We start from the raw sequence: 20,210 nt of genomic DNA, 5'->3' as shown, positions 1-20,210 counted from the left end.
TACACTTCTCCTTAATGCAACCGCTCTGTCAGATTTTAAAAAAAACTTTACGGAAAAAGCACAATCTGAGAACGGCGCTCAGAGCCCAAACCAGCCAGATAAATATCTGCCATGTTGGGTAGTCAACATTATTCATAAACAGCATTATACATATTCACTTACCTTTGATCTTCATCAGAATGCACTCCCAGGAATCGCAGTTCCACAATAAATGCTTGTTTTGTTCAATAATGTCCATTTATGTCCATTTATGTCCAATAGCTTCTTTTGTTAGGGCGTTTGGTAAACAAATCCAAATGCGTGATCTGGTCCATTCGGACGAAACGTTCAAAAAGTTATATTACAGGTCGAAGAAACTTGTCAAACTAAGTATAGAATCAATCTTTAGGCTGTTTTTATCATAAATTTTCAATAATGTTCCAACCAGAGAATTCCATTGTCTGTAGAAATGCACTGGAACGAGAGGTACCGCTCATGACAAATGCGCGTGACTGAGAACGAGGCTGTAGGCAGACCCCTGACTCAATCCCCTCTCATCCGGCCCCCCTTCACATGAGAAGTCTGAAACAACGTTCTAAAGACGGGTGACATCTAGTGGAAGCCTTAGGAAGTGCAAAATGACCCATATCCCACTGTGAATTCGATAGGGGCTGAGTTCAAAAAGTACAAACCTCAGATTTCCCACTTCCTGTTTGGATTTTTTCTCAGGTTTTTGCCTGCCATATGAGTTCTGTTATACTCACAGACATCATTCAAACTGTTTTAGACACTTCAGAGTGTTTTCTATCCAATACTAATAATAATATGCATATATTAGCATCTGGGACTCAGTAGGAGGCAGTTTACTCTGGGCATGCTATTCATCCAAAAGTGAAAATGCTGCCCCCTATCCCAAATTAAACAACCTCTTCTGTGGTGCTCCAAAATCCTAATGAGTTAATTGTTATGTCATTTAATTTAATCTGGTAACAATTAAACATATTTAGTGGATTCAATAAATAACAGTCATCAGATTACTGAATGTATAGTCACGACACTGCAGTGGGAGAAACGAGATGGAACCTCGTTCTGCCCCAGCGTCGTGTTGACTATGGAAATAAAACTTGACCTCAACCTGCAGAGGGAGAAACAGGGAGCAGACAAACAGTATCTTAGCTCGTTCTGCTCCTCAGAGTTCTACTACGGAAATGGATGTCACCTCAAACAACAACATGAATGCCAGTGATTAGCTGCCTCAGAGTGAAGAAGTGAGTCGTCGTGACTACAGGGGGCTCAGTGTAGTGACAGCTGCCAAGGACAAGACAGACAGCCCCTATAAAGAACAGACCCCCTCTAGTGAAAACCACAGAAACAGGGATCTGTTTTATCTGCTCTGATGCTGATCTCCTTTGTCTTGATTGCGTTGTGATTGCCATTCGTTGTCTCCATTCATTGTGATTGCCATTCGTTGTCTCCATTCATTGCGATTGCCATTGGTTGGAATTGCCATTGTTTAGAAATGCCATTCGTTAGTTACCTTCATGGGAATTGCCACTCGTTAGAATAGGCTTTCGTGGCAATTGCCATTTGTTTTGTAAACACAGCTCTCCCTACACATAACAAAACGGGTCATGAAATAGCCCAAGCTAGCCTTAAAAAATATTGTATGTAAGAAATGGCCACATTCGCAGAGAGCTATTCTGTCAGTTGGTCATGCTTGCTACAGTACGTCCTGCTCTGTGACCCAGAGGATTGTCGACCTATTTTTCTCTCACTTGGCTCTCCCAAGCGAACACAATTATCACCCCCTCTCTCTCGCCATCCGTGGCTACACGCAAACAGTTACCTTGACCTACATTACCACATGGGGCCTGACACCAGGGGCCACCCCAGTGGAGTTGGGGGCACAATGTGTCATCTGCATCGTGTGTGATTCTATATCAAATTCATTGTGAGGGTAAATACTAGGTGTCTTGTGTATGACTCATTATGACGTAAACAATCAGGCCCATTTGGTTTTTAAGGTGTGATGGTAGAGAGCATAGAACACAGCTTTGTCTCTGTCTGCCTCTCACTAAGGCTTGTGCTTCACCAGCCAACCTTAATGTCTCCTTTCCTGGCGATCGGTGCTGAAGTGTTTTTGCTTCAAGGATCAGAAACGGTCAATTTATGAGGAATATTTATCAGGGGTGTAATTGAAAAATGATCTGGAGGCAGAGAGTGGACAGTGTTTTGGACTCTAGCGGGTACATGCACTGCCTCTGTCAACAGAATATCAATTTAATTAATTAATTTGAGTAAGCAGGAATATCGGTATGATTAATTCATTTCAGTAAGCAGGATCCTATTTAATTCAGTCAATGTGACATACAGTCCCACTTAATATTGAACATGGTTCACTCTTGTGGGCTTTTCTTAAATGTCAGAGACCACACCTGTGCAGTATGTCAACCACTTGTGTGCTATATTTCCAGTGCAAATGTTGCATTGGTACTGAGTGAACCTGGCCCAATGTGTCTAAGGCTGAGTTTACACAGGTAGCCTAATCCTGATCTTTTGCCACAAATTGGTCTTTTGACCAATCAGATCAGATCTTTTGCCAATAATTGGACTGCCTGTGTAAACATAGCCTGAGATGTTGTGTAATGTCTCCACAGCTCGCTAAACCCGACGGACAGAGCCCAATGTGTCTGTCCATAAATTAATCATAGATAGACAGGAACTTGATCTTTTCATTTCCTGGGATGATTAGTCCTAACTCCTGGGGTGGCTAGATAACTGGCTGGCCTCAAGTCCTTTTGAAATCTGCTTCAATCACAAATATCTTCTTCAATGAGTGATAGTTACTCACCCGGTGAGAGTTCTGGCCTTATTTGAAGTGAAGTAATGAACTATTTATCAGTTTTGGATGCCGATGGGTCCATAGTTTGTATAGCTTTTTTGTAGGCTTTTCGTCACGTCTAAAGATATTACATTTTCGGGACTTGGCTGTAGATATGCAGTACCATAGAAGCTTTCACACAGTGTTGTGTTTGAGACCACCTAAATTGAGACCGAATCAAGACATCCTGAAGCAAATCAAGTCTGTGGCAAGACCGCGTCAAGGCCGAGACCAGAAAAATGCAAGTCCAATTCAAGACCATGACTGTAATTTTGTCAAATCGCCACCATAATAATAGTTGAAAATGTCCAGTATTTCTGTGTTCGTATTTCAGAACAACATATGGATTCTTTAGACATTCAGAATGGAGAACAAATGCATTCTGGGGGAAACTAGAGCCACTCTACAAATTATTACTAACCCAAACACAGAGGTGAACAATCAGGGCCATCTACGCCTTCAGAGAAGGGCGAAGGATTCATGAAACAATAATAATAATATTAATTATATTATTTTCAATGATGTTCTGATTTAATCTCTTCAGTTTCAGTTGAAAAGGTTAACACTGAAGAGAAAAATAATTCCAATCAGGATTTTTCATTTGTGGTATCTGGGGAGATAATTCTAGCTACATTGGCTAGGCCGTCAGAACCTAGATAGAAGGCATCTGCCATTCAACTGTATTAGTTAACCATTTTGGAGTGACAGTGGAATCAACCAATCACATCTGGACTTGTAATGGGTGGGACCGTTTTTACAAAAACATATGGAAACTTCTGCCTTCTCAAAGGCCAACAGGTCACTTTACACAATAGTGAGCGGTAGTTATCCTACGGTTTAGCTAGCTATCTTTTGTTGTAAGCTAGTTTGCAGCGGCTGTAGCCGGTGTTATCGAAGAGGATGTTGTTGCTAATTTGTTAGCTTTTCAAGAATAACTTTGACCAAGAAGTTGACCTTGTACTGCAGTGGGTCACAGTGATTCTTTGTAGTTTTAAGGATCTGACCCTTTTTTTCCAATTTTCTCCTAAAATGACATACTCCAACTACACTCTCCTCAAACAATAGCATGGTATTTCTTCACTGTAAATTGGACAGTGCAGTTAGATTAACAATAATTTAAGCTTTCTGCCCATGTCTATGGCCTGGGAAATGTTCTTGTTACTTACAACGTCATGCTAATCACATTAGCACACGTTAGTGCAACCGTCCCGTAGAGGTTAAACAAATCTACTTTGAAACAAAAGTACACTATATGACCAAAAGTATGTGGACGCTTTCTCGTTGAACATCTCATTCCAAAATCATGGACATTAATATGGAGTTGGTCCCCCCCCCTTTGTTGCTATAACAGCCTCCACTCTTCTGGAGAGGCTTTCCACTAGATGTTGGAACATTGCTGCTATAACAGCCTCCACTCTTCTGGGAAGGCCTTCCACTAGATGTTGGAACATTGCTTCTATAACAGCCTCCACTCTTCTGGGAAGGCTTTCCACTAGATGTTGGAACATTGCTGCTATAACAGCCTCCACTCTTCTGGGAAGTCTTTCCACTAGATGTTGGAACATTGCTGCTATAACAGCCTCCACTCTTCTGGGAAGGCTTTCCACTAGATGTTGGAACATTACTGCTATAACAGCCTCCACTCTTCTGGGAAGGCTTTCCACTAGATGTTGGAACATTGCTGCTATAACAGCCTCCACTCTTCTGGGAAGGCTTTCCACTAGATGTTGGAACATTGCTGCTATAACAGCCTCCACTCTTCTGGGAAGGCTTTCCACTAGATGTTGGAACATTGCTGCTATAACAGCCTCCACTCTTCTGGGAAGGCTTTTCACTAGATGTTGGAACATTGCTGCGGGGACTTGCTTCCATTCACAGTCCATTGGCGGCGAGCTTTGCACCACTCCAGCCAACATTTACCATTGCGCATGGTGATTTTAGGATTGTGTACGGCTGCTCGGCCATGGAAACTAATTTCATGAAGATCCCGGCAAAGAGGCAGTTTGCAACTCTAGTGAGTGTTGCAACCAAGGACAGATGATTTTTACACGCTACGGCGGTCCCTTTCTATGAGCTAGTGTTGGCCTACCACTTCGCGGCTGAGCCGTTGTTGCTCCTAGACAGTTCCACCTCACAATAACATCACTGACAATTGACCGGGGGCAGCTCTAGCAGGGCAGACATTTTTTACGAACTGACTTGTTGAAAAGGTGGCTTCCTATCACTGTGCCACTTTGAAAGTCAGGAAGGCCATTCTACTGCCAATGTTTGTCCATGGAGATTGCATGGCTGTGTGCTTGATTTTTACACACCTGTCAGCAACGGGTGTGGCTAAAATAGACAAATCCATTCATTTGAAGGGGTGTCCACATGCATACATACTTTTGTATATATAGTGTACCCACCTGACATACATGGTTATGGGCTTAAAAATACACCTGTACCATGTCAGATATAGAGTTGAAATGTATTACATTTTGAGTTTGCGTCCCAATATTACACTTTATATTCTTCACAGAGGACTGAAATATAACATATCTGTCTAACATAGAAACACTGAACTTTTTAAATCTGTTTTTTTAATAACCTTTATTAATTATGAAATGATAAAATATTCATAACATTCCACCCATAAGGCCGAAGAGGGTGGTTTTGGTAATGGACTGCAGGAAAGGGTTGTTTCAAGTTATCAAAATCTGGTAAGCGGGACTGCTTTTTTTCTCTCAATCTGATTGGGTGGGCCTGGCAGGGCCTGGCTCCCCAATGAGTCGGCCCAGTCATGCCTACGCCCCTGATGCAAACAGCACATGATGACTGAATTGAGCATCACAAGGACCAAAACTATTTCAATACCTGGTCTGCATACCCATTGTTGCCTTAGCATTTACTGGTAGATATATAAGTTGAAACGTCTCTCCTACCTACCCTACCAGCTACCGATGACATTCTTCTGTGAGTTGCTCTATGCGAAAACCAGTTGAGCTCTTTTAGCCTGCAAATTATATTCCGCCGAAACTAGGCTGTGTGTGCGGTGCAGAGGAGGCTGCTGAGGGGAGGACGGCTTATAATAATGGCTAGAACGGCGCAATTGGATTGGCATCAAACACAGAGAAACCATGGAAACCATGTGTTTGATACTATTCCGCTCCAGCCATTACCACGAGCCCGTCCTCCCCAAGTAAGGTGCCACCAGCCTCCTGTGTTGTGGCATGTGAATATATTACACTTGCTTTGCGTTTGACTACTTTGTGAATGATTTCTCTATTGCACTACATCATTGATAGGTCGTATACCTCCACTACACTACTTTGATAAGCATCAGTGGGGATTAAGAAGTGAAGTATGCGCAATGCCTACTGGGGGGAGTGCACTGTTATTACCATTTCTGTCCTTTCAGCATCACAAACCTGTCACACACTGAAGGCCTGGGTCCAATAGGTTCACCACTGTTCCAACCTGTCACACACTGAAGGTCCAATAGGTTCACCACCGTACTAACCTGTCACACACTGAAGGTCCAATAGGTTCACCACTGTACTAACCTGTCACACACTGAAGGCCTGGGTCCAATAGGTTCACCACCATACTAACCTGTCACACACTGAAGGCCTAGGTCCAATAGGTTCACCACCGTACTAACCTGTCACACACTGAAGGCCTGGGTCCAATAGGTTCACCACCGTACTAACCTGTCACACTGAAGACCTGGGTCCAATAGGTTCACCACCGTACTAACCTGTCACACACTGAAGGCCTGGGTCCAATAGGTTCACCACCATACTAACCTGTCACACACTGAAGGTCTAATAGGTTCACCACCATACTAACCTGTCACACACTGAAGGCCTGGGTCCAATAGGTTCACCACTGTACTAACCTGTCACACACTGAAGGTCCAATAGGTTCACCACTGTACTAACCTGTCACACACTGAAGGCCTGGGTCCAATAGGTTCACCACTGTACTAACCTGTCACACACTGAAGGTCCAATAGGTTCACCACCGTACTAACCTGTCACACACTGAAGGTCCAATAGGTTCACCACTGTACTAACCTGTCACACACTGAAGGTCCAATAGGTTCACCACCGTACTAACCTGTCACACACTGAAGGTCCAATAGGTTCACCACTGTTCCAACCTGTCACACTGAAGGTCCAATAGGTTCACCACCATACTAACCTGTCACACACTGAAGGTCCAATAGGTTCAGCACCATACTAACCTGTCACACACTGAAGGTCCAATAGGTTCACCACCGTACTAACCTGTCACACACTGAAGGTCCAATAGGTTCACCACCGTACTAACCTGTCACACACTGAAGGTCCAATAGGTTCACCACTGTACTAACCTGTCACACACTGAAGGTCCAATAGGTTCACCACCATACTAACCTGTCACACACTGAAGGTCCAATAGGTTCACCACTGTACTAACCTGTCACACACTGAAGGTCCAATAGGTTCACCACTGTACTAACCTGTCACACACTGAAGGCCTGGGTCCAATAGGTTCACCACTGTACTAACCTGTCACACACTGAAGGCCTAGGTCCAATAGGTTCACCACTGTACTAACCTGTCACACTGAAGACCTGGGTCCAATAGGTTCACCACTGTTCCAACCTGTCACACACTGAAGGTCCCATAGGTTCACCACTAGGGTTGCACATTTTGGGGAATATTCAGAGGTGGAAACTTTCCGTGGGAATTAACAGGAATATATGGGAATTAACAGGAATATATGGGAATTAACAGGAATATATGGGAATTAACAGGAATATATGGGAATGAACAGGAATATATGGGAATTAACAGGAATATATGGGAATTAACAGGAATATATGGGAATGAATATGAATTCTATTTAAATGTAGATGTTTTTTGCATTGGATATATTTACCATATCATATTGAGACAGAAACATAAACCTTTTACCTCATAAGTAGATATAATTACAAATGGTTAAATCCGTCCACTAGAAGAAAAAAAAAACTATTTAGTTACGAATTTAACTTTAATTAAATTAGTTGACTCTTCACATGATTTCACTGAACAACAAAAGAAAGGGAATATTGAATGATCCCCAATGATCCATCGCATCTCCCAAAAACGTTTTCGACATCTGTAAAATGATAGTCTAGAAACTAAAGCTTTGGTTGTCTTCCTCAGGCTTCCATGGCTTCTCCCTGGACCTCCTCAATGTCCACCTCTTGAACATCAGACTCTGAGGCCTCATCTTCACTGTCACTTTCCAACCTTATTGGTGATGGCTCGTTGTCAGGCTCAAAAAGCCTCACATTTGCCTGAATGGCCACCAATTTTTCAACCTTTGTAAGGTTGCTTTGGTGTGTGTGTGTGTGTGTGTGTTCCCAAACAAGGACCAGTTGCGCTCTGAGACGGCTGATGTTGATGGGATTTGGAGAATGATGGAGGCAACAGGGGAAAGAGCCTCAGATCCACAAAGTCCCTTCCACCAGGTGGCTGATGAGATATGTTGGCACGACTACCATATTGCATCTCCATCCCAAAGCCTTGCTTGGAAGTGTACTTCGCCAGACTGCCAATAACCTTGCCCTCATCCAGGCCAAGGTGGCGAGACACGGTAGTGATGACACCATAGGCCTTGTTGATCTCTGCATCAGACAGGATGCTCTTGCCAGCATACTTAAGGTCCAACATGTACTCTGCGGGGTGCACGGGCTTCAGGCAGAAGTCTTCACACTTTTTGATGTATTTCAGAACTGCTGTTTCCTCTGCTTGGAGCAACAGTGAAGTGGGCAGGGCTGTACAGATTTCTTCTCTTACATCTGCAAGCAGAGTCTGAACATCAGACAGGATGGCATTGTCTCCCTCAATCTGTGCAATGGCTACTGCTATAGGTTTCAGGCTGCTTACCACTCTCTCCCAAAATACATCATCCAGGAGGATCCTCTTAATGGGGCTGTCAATTTTGGCAGACTGTGATATAGCCATTTCTTGGAGAGACTCCTTCCCCTCCAGGAGACTGTCAAACATGATGACAACATTACCCCAATGGGTGTTGCTGGGCAGCTTCAATGTGGTGCTTTTATTCTTCTCACTTTGCTTGGTGAGGTAGATTGCTGCAATAACTTGATGACCCTTCACATACCTAACCATTTCCTTGGCTCTCTTGTAGTGTATCCATTGTTTTCAGCCCTTGTGATCTATGCGTTTACCAGGGCAGCCCTTGTGATCTCTGCGTTTCCAGGGCAACCCTTGTGATCTATGCGTTTCCAGGGCAGCCCTTGTGATCTGTGTGTTTCCAGGGTAGCCCTTGTGATCTGCCAGGGTAGCCCTTGTGATCTGTGCGTTTCCAGGGTAGCCCTTGTGATCTGTGTGTTTACCAGGGCAGCCCTTGTGATCTGTGTGTTTTTAAAGAGCCTGTGTGGTGTCCTCCGTCTCTCCTCCCTCCCATGTGTTTCTAAGGGAACCCATCTCTGTGCCAGGCAGTGTCCCAACATCATACCACATTGTCACCCCAGTGTGAGACGAGAACAGCTAAGAGAACAGTCATTAAAGGGTGGAGTTATTTGTTTAACCTGTGGGAGAATAGATGATGATGATGTGGTATCTGACTTGTCCACTGTACTGTTTAGACAAACCAAGGGGTTCATTTGATCAAACACTGATAAAGGCTCTCCATTGAAGACTGAACACTTCATCAGTTTCCATGGTCTATATGTATGCTCTAGGCTATATCTGTTTGATAGGAAAATCTCAATCTCAAGCTCTGAAAACAGGATGTGCTAACATGAAATGCTCTGGAATAACCCTCTGTAATAAATTACACTCTGTACTCTTAAACAGTTTCCCTCACTGCATCCGATTGACACTGATACTGTAGCCTAATCCCGCTATTTCTCTGTGTTTCGTATGGGCCAAAATTTCACAATATATTCATAAACCTTTTTAATGACCAAATGATGAACAGTTTTCTGCTTAATCGTGTTACGTAGGCTCATATCTGATTATGAACTTGATGCTTGGCTGGATTCGAACTGATTCTCACAGACATCGTCTCACTTGTTCCTGGCAGTGGTGATGAAGGGGTCTAAATATCGGTCCTCCTACCGATTTGCTTTCTTGACTCCAGAGTTGAATTGCAATTAGCTTCACAGTGATTTATCGATGGCTAAATTCCGTTAAAGAGTCAGTGTGTTAATTGCTTTGGTTTTTAAAAAAGCTTGACAAAGAAGCGTAATAGTGGTATCCCTCAATGGGTAGCCTAACCACTTGTTGGATTAAAAGAAGACGAGGACTTTAGTGGTGTTGATTACTGCTTGTGGGCTCCCGAGTGGCGCAGCATCTCAGTGCTAGAGGCGTCAATACAGACCCTGGTTTGATTCCAGTCTGTATCACAACCCGGCCGTGATTGGGAGTCAGCGCACAATTTGTCTCAGCGTCGTCCGGGTTTAGCCGGGGTAGGCCGTCATTGTAAATAAAAATGTGTTCTTAACCTAGTTAAATAAAATAAATAAAATTGTGAAAGCCGTTCTTAAAGCCAATTTTGACATCACTCCCAGTTCTAAAAATCTATGATCCATTAGCTAATTTTACTCCAAGGAAGGAAGGGTGTGTTATTAGAGTATTTACACTGGGCCTGCGTCTCTGATGGTTGGCTGTTTACCAGGGAAACCAGCTGCTGTACTGTAACTGTCATGTGTCCCTCTCCACAACACGACATGCTTTGCTTACACAGAGGGTGTGGCCTGGTTAACACGGATGCTGGGTTTGTGTGGGTCACATCAGGCTCTGCTTCCCACAGTTGTGTCAAGTTGGCTGGATGTCCTTTGGGTGGTGGACCATTCTTGATACACACAGGAAACGGTTAAGCGTAAAAAACCTACTAGCGTTGCAGTTCTTGACACAAACTGGTGCGCCTGGCACCTACTGCAATACCCTGTTCAAAGGCACTTAAATATTTTGTCTTGCCCATTCACCCTCTGAATGGCACAAACCATGTCTCAAGGCTTAAACATCCTTATCTCCTCCCCTTCATCTACACTGATTGCAGTGGATTTAACATGTGACATCAATATGGAATCATAGCTTTCACCTGGTCAGTCTGTTCTTAATGTTTTGGTTACTGAGTCTATATCACACTATGAACTTTAAGGCCGCTCATCATCTACAGCCGTGACCAAAAGTTGAGAATGACACAAATATAAATTTCCACAAAGTTTGCTGCTTCAGTGTCTTTAGATATTTTTGTCAGATGTTACTATGGAATACTGAACTATAATTACAAGCATTTCATAAGTGTCAAAGGCTTTTATTGACAATTACATGAAGTTGATGCAAAGAGTCAATATTTGCAGTGTTGACCCTTCTTTTTCAAGACCTCTGCAATCCGCCCTGGCATGCTGTCACTTAACTTCTGGGCCACATCCTGACTGATGGCAGCCCATTCTTGCATAATCAATGCTTGGAGTTTGTCAGAATTTGTGGGGTTTTGTTTGTCCACCCGCCTCTTGAGGATTGACCACAAGTTCTCAATGGGATTAAGGTCTGGGGAGTTTCCTGGCCAGGGACCCAAAATATCGATGTTTTGTTCCCCGAGCCACTTAGTTATCACTTTTGCCTTATGGCAAGGTGCTCCATCATGCTGGAAAAGGCATTGTTCGTCACCAAACTGTTCCTGGATGGTTGGGAGAAGTTGCTCTCAGATGATGTGTTGGTACCATTCTTTGTTCATGTCTGTTTTCTTAGGCAAAATTGTGAGTAGTGAGCCCACTCCCTTGGCTGAGAAGCAACTGTTACTGTAATTTAATTATGCCAATGTGCTTTCATTAATTGAAAACCCTTAATCTATTTTATGAGAATTTGTAAGATTCTTGTTTGCATAAAATAGATGGAGACCAGTCTTTTTAATAATAGGTAACAGAATTTATTCTCGGAGCACGCTGCCACTTAACCACGAGCAACAGTTTATATACAGATCATGACGTCATTTCATTGCGTTAACAGAATCCCCTCCTCTCGACCGGGACAAAGTGAGGTGAAAAGTTCATTCTAACTTACTAACACACTCCCAGATAACTTTTGACCCCTCAACATTATCTATCACCACTGAGCTGACAGTTCTAATTAACAGAAAACTTAGGAATGCACTCACTGTCTTATCTAAAAACCCCAGAGCTCAGTTCCGTAGGTTCAACCATAGGCTAACGACCTTATCTGTTTTCACAGTCCACAACCCATTCGTTTCTTCCTAGTTGAAATGGTGTTCATTAACTTTAATTACTCCTTGTCCGTGTCTCACAATCCCTTCTTATGAAGTCATATTGTTAATCAGATATAATAAAACAGAGTATATGTTTTATTTAGTTACAGTTCCATTTAAAATGATTTGTTCAGTCATTTAATCATAATTTTACCAACAGCAACCCCACACATAAATTATCTCAGGATGCTTTACTGTTGGCAGGACTGATGGTAGCGCTCACCTTGTCTTCTCCGGACAAGCTCTTTTCCAGATGCCCCCAACAATCGGAAAGGGGATTCATCAGAGAAAAGATGGTCCTGGCGCTTGCTGGACTTTTATGGGCGCCGAAGCCTTCTTCAACACAAATTTGAACCGCTCGCCTTGAAGTTCTTGAGGATCCGATAAATGGTTGATTTAGGTACAATCTTACTGGCAGCAATATCCTTGCCTGTGAAGCCCTTTTTGTGCAAAGCAATGATGATGGTACTTGTTTCCTTGCAGGTAACCATGATTGACAGAGGAAGAACAATGATTCCAAGCACCACCCTCCTTTTGAAGCTTCCAGTCTGTTATTTGAACTCAATCAGCATGACAGAGTGATCTCCAGCCTTGTCCTTGTCAACACTTCGACATGTGTTAACGAGAGAATCACTGACATGATGTTAGCTGGTGTTATTGTGGCAGGGCTGAAAGGCAGTGGAAATGTTTTTGGGGGATTCGGTTTATTTGCATGGCAAAGAGGGACTTTGCAATTAATCTGATCACTCTTCATAACATTCTGGAGTATATGCAAATTGCCATCATGCAAACTGAGGCAGCGGACTTTGTGAAAATGAATATTTGTCATTCTCAAAACTTTTGGCCACGACTGTACCTTGGTTATAATAATGTACTCTGCTGTGCATACTATGCACTTTAATCCTACTGTTTACAATATGATACAGTTTATGACATTGCCTTTGATATGCCTGCTCATCTGAAACAGATTTCCCACAACTGACAGGAACTGATCGATGCTTTGTCCGTGTAATGCTGAGACATCTGAGACTCGGAGACAAACTCAGGGTAGATGAGAAAGAGGACTCGTTTGGATGAAGCAAGGCGACGTGTCATGGATGTCTCGCTCTCATCTCATCATCCCCCCCTCTGGAACTCTGACAGCACTCCGTCTCATCACCTTGGCAGCTGTTGCCATGGTTCTGTCACCGTCGGCTGCGGTATCGCCGAGTGAGCCTGAGAACAACCTAGATGGCCACACAGATCAGGTTGACACTGTGAGGTTCTGAAGCGTCTTTATCATCTCCTTAATGTGTCAATGACATTACCTTATTAATGCATATATCACCTCAGTCAATGTGCCTTGTTGACATAGAGACAAACTCTGCTGTCCTCCTCTCTTGACCCTGGGTTCCTGTGGTGCAGAGAACAATCAGCAGCTTCTGCCTCACCAACACCAACTGCAGTTGGCAGGAAACCCTGGCTGAACGACTGTTTGAATAGAGGGTTAGGGAGAGAAGCTGTGACTGAAAGACAACATTACATGACCAAAAGTATGTGGACACCTGCTCGTTGAAAATCTAATTCCAAAATCATAGGCATTAATATGGAGTTGGTCCCCCTTTGCTGCTATAAAAGCCTCCACTTTTCTGGGAAAGCTTTGCACTAGATGTTGGAACATTGCTGCGGGGACTTGCTTCCATTCAGCCACGAGCATTAGTGAGGTTGGACACTGATGTTGGGTGATTTGGCCCTGACTCTAAGTCAGCATTCCAATTCATCCCAAAAGTGTTCGATGGGGTTGAGGTCAGGGCTTTGTGCAGGCCAGTCAAGTTCTTCCACACCGATATCGAAAAAAACATTTCTGCCAGTTGGTGAAGCGTGATTCATCACTCGAGAGTACACATTTCCAATGATCCAGAGTCCAATGGCGGCAAGCTTTACACCACTCCAGCCAACACTTGGCATTGCACATGGTGATCTTAGGCTTCAAAGGCTGCTCGTCCTTTGAAACCCATTTCAGGAAGCTCCCAACAAACAGTTTTTGTGCTGACGTTGCCTCCAGAGGCAGTTTGGAACTCGGTAGTGAGTGTTGCAACTGAAGACAGACAATTATTTTCACGCTACGCGCTTCAGCACTCGGTGGTCCCCGTTCTGTTAGCTTGTGTGGCCTACCACTTCGCGGCTGAGCCGTTGTTGCTCCTCGACGTTTCCACTTCACTGTAACAGCACTTACGGTTGACCGGGGCAGCTCTGGCAGTGCAGACATTTGACGAACTGAATTGTTAGAAAGGTGGCATCCTGTGACGGTGCCATGTTGAAAGTCACCGCTTTTCATTGCGGCCATAGCGCTGCCAATGTTTGTCTATGGAGTTTGCATGGCTGTGTGCTCAGTAACGGGTTCCAGACACTTGTAGAATCTATACCAAGGTGTATTGAAGCAGTTCAGGTTTGTGGTGACCCAACGCCCTATTAAGATGCTATATGTTGGTGTTTCCTTTATTTTGGCAGTTTCCTGTATTTGTTCTTTGTTTCTGATGCCCCTCAGTGGAAAGAGTTACTACATGAGTTCTGAAGTGCATATTATAGAACTGCCAGTGAAAGGAATCAATAGTCTGCTTTCATAAGACTTTCTATGATACACTGTCTTACTGCATAACCAACCTGGTTTGGTGACCCCTAGTGACTGACTGACTGGTGACCCCTAGTGACTGACTGTTTGGTGACCCCTAGTGACTGACTGTTTGGTGACCCCTAGTGACTGACTGTTTGGTGACCCCTAGTGACTCACTGTTTGGTAACCCCTAGTGACTGACTGTTTGGTGACCCCTAGTGACTGACTGTTTGGTGACCCCTAGTGACTGACTGTTTGGTGACCCCTAGTGACTGACTGACTGACTGGTGACCCCTAGTGACTGACTGACTGACTGGTGACCCCTAGTGACTGACTATTTGGTGACCCCTAGTGACTGACTGTTTGGTGGCCCCTAGTGACTGACTGTTTGGTGACCCCCTAGTGACTGACTGTTTGGTGACCCCCTAGTGACTGACTTTTTGGTGACCCCCTAGTGACTGATTGGTTGGTGACCCCCTAGTGACTGACTGTTTGGTGACCCCTAGTGACTGACTGTTTGGTGACCCCTAGTGACTGACTGACTGGTGACCCCTAGTGACTGACTGTTTGGTGACCCCTATTGACTGACTGACTGGTGACCCCTAGTGACTGACTGTTTGGTGATCCCCTAGTAACTGACTGTTTGATGACCCCCTAGTGACTGACTAACTGGTGACCCCTAGTGACTGACTGTTCAGTGATACCATAATAAGAGATTTGCATGCTAATATTTGTATCATATGTTAGTTAATATGTAACTTAATTAAATAAACTGTATGACATGAATATATGAAATAATTCATAAATAAGTGAAGTATGAATTTAACAGATAAACAGATCTGTCTAGTATCATTCTGAGCAACTGACAGCAGTAGCCTGGTTTCAGAATCTTTTCTCTCTCTCTCGTTCTCAGGGGACTCCTTCACTCAATTCCGCTTTTCTGAGGAGAAGGAGTGGGATATTGACTCTTTGGCAGCCAATCAGGTAAATATGGTATTGCCTTTTCTCTGTTCCTCTTAAAGTTGTGTTTCCAGTATAGCTCTCTCTCTCTCTCTGTCTGTCTGTTTGTTTTCAATTAGATCTTGTTGTCAATAGTGTTTATCTGTCTTCAGACAGTGGTTAAGGTAGTGGCTAGGGTGTTGTTTTGGTACTAGTCTATGTTGTCCCAGGAGTTGATCAGTGCTCTCTCTTCCTCCGCCCCCTTCCTCAACACTCCGCCCCATTCCTCCACCCCGCCCCTTCCTCCCTTTACCCCCTTCCTTCCTCCCTCCACCCCACTCGCTCCCTCCCTCCACCCCACTCGCTCCCTCCCTCCATCCCACTCGCTCCCTCCCTCCACCACCCCTTCCCTCCTCCTTCTACCCCTTCCCCTCCTCCTTCTACCCCTTCCCCTCCTCCTTCTACCCCTTCCCCTCCTCCTTCTTCCCCTCCTCCTTCTTCCCCTCCTCCTCCTTCTTCCCCTCCTCCTTCTACCCCTTCCCCTCCTCCTTCTACCTCTTCCCCTCCTCCTTCTACCCCTTCCCCTCCTCCTTCTACCCCTTCCCCTCCTCCTTCTGCCCCTTCCCCTCCTCCTTCTACCCCTTCCCCTCCTCCTTCTACCCCTTCCCCTCCTCCGTCTACCCCTTCCCCTCCTCCGTCTACCCCTTCCCCTTCTCCTTCTACCCCTTCCCCTCCTCCTTCCACCCCTCTCCTTCTCTTTCCTTACATCTAGTTTTCAGCAGTGTTTGTGGACCTCCCAGCCCTGGCCCAGTCTCTACAAGAGCTGCCTCTCCACCAGCGACTGAACCTGGAGGCTGAACTAGTCCAGGTAGGTACTGATGCCTCTCCACCAGCGACTGAACCTGGAGGCTGAACTAGTCCAGGTAGGTACTGATGCCTCTCCACCAGCGACTGAACCTGGAGGCTGAACTAGTCCAGGTAGGTACTGACGCCTCTCCACCACAGACTCAACCTGGAGGCTGAACTAGTCCAGGTAGGTACTGATGCCTCTCCACCACAGACTGAACCTGGAGGCTGAACTAGTCCAGGTAGGTACTGATGCCTCTCCACCACAGACTCAACCTGGAGGCTGAACTAGTCCAGGTAGGTACTGATGCCTCTCCACCACAGACTCAACCTGGAGGCTGAACTAGTCCAGGTAGGTACTGATTCCTCTCCACCACAGACTGAACCTGGAGGCTGAACTAGTCCAGGTAGGTACTGATGCCTCTCCACCACAGACTCAACCTGGAGGCTGAACTAGTCCAGGTAGGTACTGATGCCTCTCCACCACAGACTCAACCTGGAGGCTGAACTAGTCCAGGTAGGTACTGATGCCTCTCCACCACAGACTGAACCTGGAGGCTGAACTAGTCCAGGTAGGTACTGATGCCTCTCCACCACAGACTGAACCTGGAGGCTGAACTAGTCCAGGTAGGTTCTGATGCCTCTCCACCACAGACTCAACCTGGAGGCTGAACTAGTCCAGGTAGGTTCTGATGCCTCTCCACCACAGACTCAACCTGGAGGCTGAACTAGTCCAGGTAGGTACTGATGCCTCCTCACCACAGACTGAACTAGTCCAGGTAGGTAATGATGCCTCTCCACCACAGACTGAACCTGGAGGCTGAACTAGTCCAGGTAGGTACTGATGCCTCTCCACCACAGACTCAACCTGGAGGCTGAACTAGTCCAGGTAGGTACTGATGCCTCTCCACCACAGACTGAACCTGGAGGCTGAACTAGTCCAGGTAGGTACTGATGCCTCTCCACCACAGACTGAACTAGTCCAGGTAGGTACTGATGCCTCTCCACCACAGACTCAACCTGGAGGCTGAACTAGTCCAGGTAGGTACTGATGCCTCTCCACCAGAGACTCAACCTGGAGGCTGAACTAGTCCAGGTAGGTACTGATGCCTCTCCACCACAGACTGAACTAGTCCTGGTGCAGAACCTTTTTGCTCCATTGGGTTTGGTGTTGGGCGTCTACACCTCTTTAGGCGTCTAGACTAGAGTATTCAGAAGTGTTGTAATATTACCATGGAAACCTGTTGAATTCTTTCTGTTTACACAGTGTTCCCAGAAAGTCATTGTCTAAGTATTGGTAGTGTATTTGTGTTGAATCCAGATGTATTATCTATTCTTGTTGTTATATATCAGGTGACCTCTCCGGTGGAGCTACCCACTATGACCATGGCACCCAAACAGAACTCTGTAGCGCTGGGTCTGTTTAAGCCTCCTGTCCCAGGAGTCCCAGCAGCTCAGAAAGGCCTTAGTCCAAGCCTGGGTGTTTCCTGTGCCGTGAGCACAGCCCCAGGCGCTGTTCCTCTGGGCTCCTCAGCTGCCAAGACCCCTGTGGTGGATGAGATGGATAAGGATTTGGACCAGCTGCTCAGTCTACAGAGCTCAGACTCAGAACCTTCACTGTCCCAAACTGGCAGGCTTGTTGAGGTTCCAAATAAACGTGAGTACCCATAACATTTTTGTTCTGTTCTGCAATCTTGTAATTAGATTATACACAGTTGCAGACTATTCAGTGTGGAAAAAATAACTTGTTGCTACAACAACCCATCACCCAGGACGTGCTACCTGTCCCAGACCTGCTGTTTTCAACTCTCTAGAGACAGCAGGAGCGGTAGAGATACTCTGAATGATCGGCTATGAAAAGCCAACTGACATTTACTCCTGAGGTGCTGACTTGTTGCACCCTCGACAACTACTGTGATTATTATTATTTGACCATGCTGGTCATTTATGAACGTTTGAACATCTTGGCCATGTTCTGTTATAATCTCCACCCGGCACAGCCAGAAGCGGACTGGCCACCCCACATAGCCTGGTTCCTCTCTAGGTTTTGGCCTTTCTAGGGAGTTTTTCCTAGCCACCGTGCTTCTACACCTGCATTGCTTGCTGTTTGGGGTTTTAGGCTGGGTTTCTGTACAGCACTCTGAGATATCAGCTGATGTACGAAGGGCGAAATAAATACCTTTGATTTGATGATTTGATTAGATCACTTAACTGTAACCTAAATAAAGGCATTGATAATTTGCTAGCAACATAAAGGGAAACGAGATGTAAAATTGTTAGTTCGTCCTCTATATCTCTGTGTGAGTACTAGGGAGAGTGCAACTTTCTGTGGTTTCTTTTTTCAGCAGCATTAGAGGAGAGGGAGGAGCTTGTCCTGGAGGAGGAGAGGGAGGAGCTTGTTCCGGAGGAGGAGCTTAAGAAGCAGGAGACACAGCAGGCCAAGGAGGAGATTCAGAAGGAGGAGGTGGCTGTACCTCCCAAGGCAGCGGTAGCAAAGGAGGTGGTGACAGAGGAGGACCTGGAAGACTGGCTGGACAGCATGATCTCCTGACCCCTGAACTCTAACCTTTGACCCTGTCTGACCTAGGAGAAGGACCGTCCAGTCCCCCTCAGCCCTTATCACATGATAACGAGTACATCCCCTCAGCCCCTAACAGTCTTACATCATATTCTAATCCATCACAGTCAAGACATGGAGCACTGCTTATATAACAGCAGATTCATTAATATGCTTTTCATAAGATCGACTTTGGATGAAGGCATTGCTGGGAGTTCTTTCCCTCCCATTGGACTGATTCACATCAAGTCCCGTGTGTTCTCCATCCTACCGACTACCCTGGATGGCTGTAGCAGCGGAGCTCTGTGAGCTGTACCTGATTTCCTATTCCTTGTCAGACACGGAAAGGGGCTCACACACAGACAGACACATTTTCCCCTCTGAAAGGTTTCTGTAATTGGATCGATGTTGTGAGTTAGTTGACACAGCCCATGGAATACAGACATGGTTTATTGCATTGGTTAATTTATTCATTCCCCCCCCCCTCTTTCCTTCTCAAAAAGAAATGCAGGTTTCCCAAAGCTACTACATATAAATGGCCGTACAATAGCAGTTCACTGTTCAATAAATTCTGAATTACGTTTTTTCTTCAGCGTGTAATTTCTACTATGGAAAGAAAGGTGTACAGGCAGACAATGGACACTGTAGTTTGGGAACAAATCCAAACGGAGCAACAATTACACAATGGGTATCTAGATATATATTATTTTCTTCTAAAAAGCTATCCCTACTGTAGCTAGGTAATTCTAATCCACAACCTAGAGCACGAAGGGTGTCAAGTTCTCATTTTTAAGGCACATTGGCACTTTATAAACACCTATAATGGGCTCAAGACTGACCCTTGAGGGACCCCTTTTTTAAATTCCTCCTCTCACCAAGCTAATTAGATTCAGACCCAAGTTCAATAAAAAGGTAGAATTAGGTCTAATTTAATTTCTAGTCAAGTTTCATCATTATCACCACCACAATTCACATTGTAGCGTTTTTGTTCTCAGGTAATATCTTGTGTTTTGGTTAATATCTTGGGTGATAATCTCGATGGCTTGTACATTCAATCACTCCTCAAGCTGTAACCCTACATATATCAATGTCTCCACTCTACCACACAACACACATTGTGCAAACCGTTTTGGGGGGTAAGCAAGTGAAAAGGGTAACGTGTCATC

At 44.9% G+C, this 20,210-nt stretch overlaps 1 protein-coding gene across 1 annotated transcript in view; it reads left to right on the top strand.

Annotated features, from left to right (window-relative positions):
- aven (apoptosis, caspase activation inhibitor) overlaps positions 1-19,623 on the top strand; it is a 52,365-nt gene extending 32,742 nt beyond the window's left edge. Inside the window, exons 3-6 of the mRNA XM_036976481.1 lie at positions 15,616-15,686; positions 16,414-16,509; positions 17,841-18,144; positions 18,833-19,623. Coding sequence (XP_036832376.1) covers positions 15,616-15,686; positions 16,414-16,509; positions 17,841-18,144; positions 18,833-19,038 — 677 coding nt within the window. The 3' untranslated portion in view covers positions 19,039-19,623. The remainder of the gene's footprint in view (positions 1-15,615; positions 15,687-16,413; positions 16,510-17,840; positions 18,145-18,832) is intronic.
- The last annotated feature ends 587 nt before the right edge of the window (positions 19,624-20,210 follow it).

Source organism: Oncorhynchus mykiss, chromosome 4 (assembly GCF_013265735.2).
Source record: "Oncorhynchus mykiss isolate Arlee chromosome 4, USDA_OmykA_1.1, whole genome shotgun sequence".
Classification (NCBI taxonomy): Eukaryota; Metazoa; Chordata; class Actinopteri; order Salmoniformes; family Salmonidae; genus Oncorhynchus; species Oncorhynchus mykiss.
This window is presented reverse-complemented; position numbering and strand designations above follow the sequence as displayed.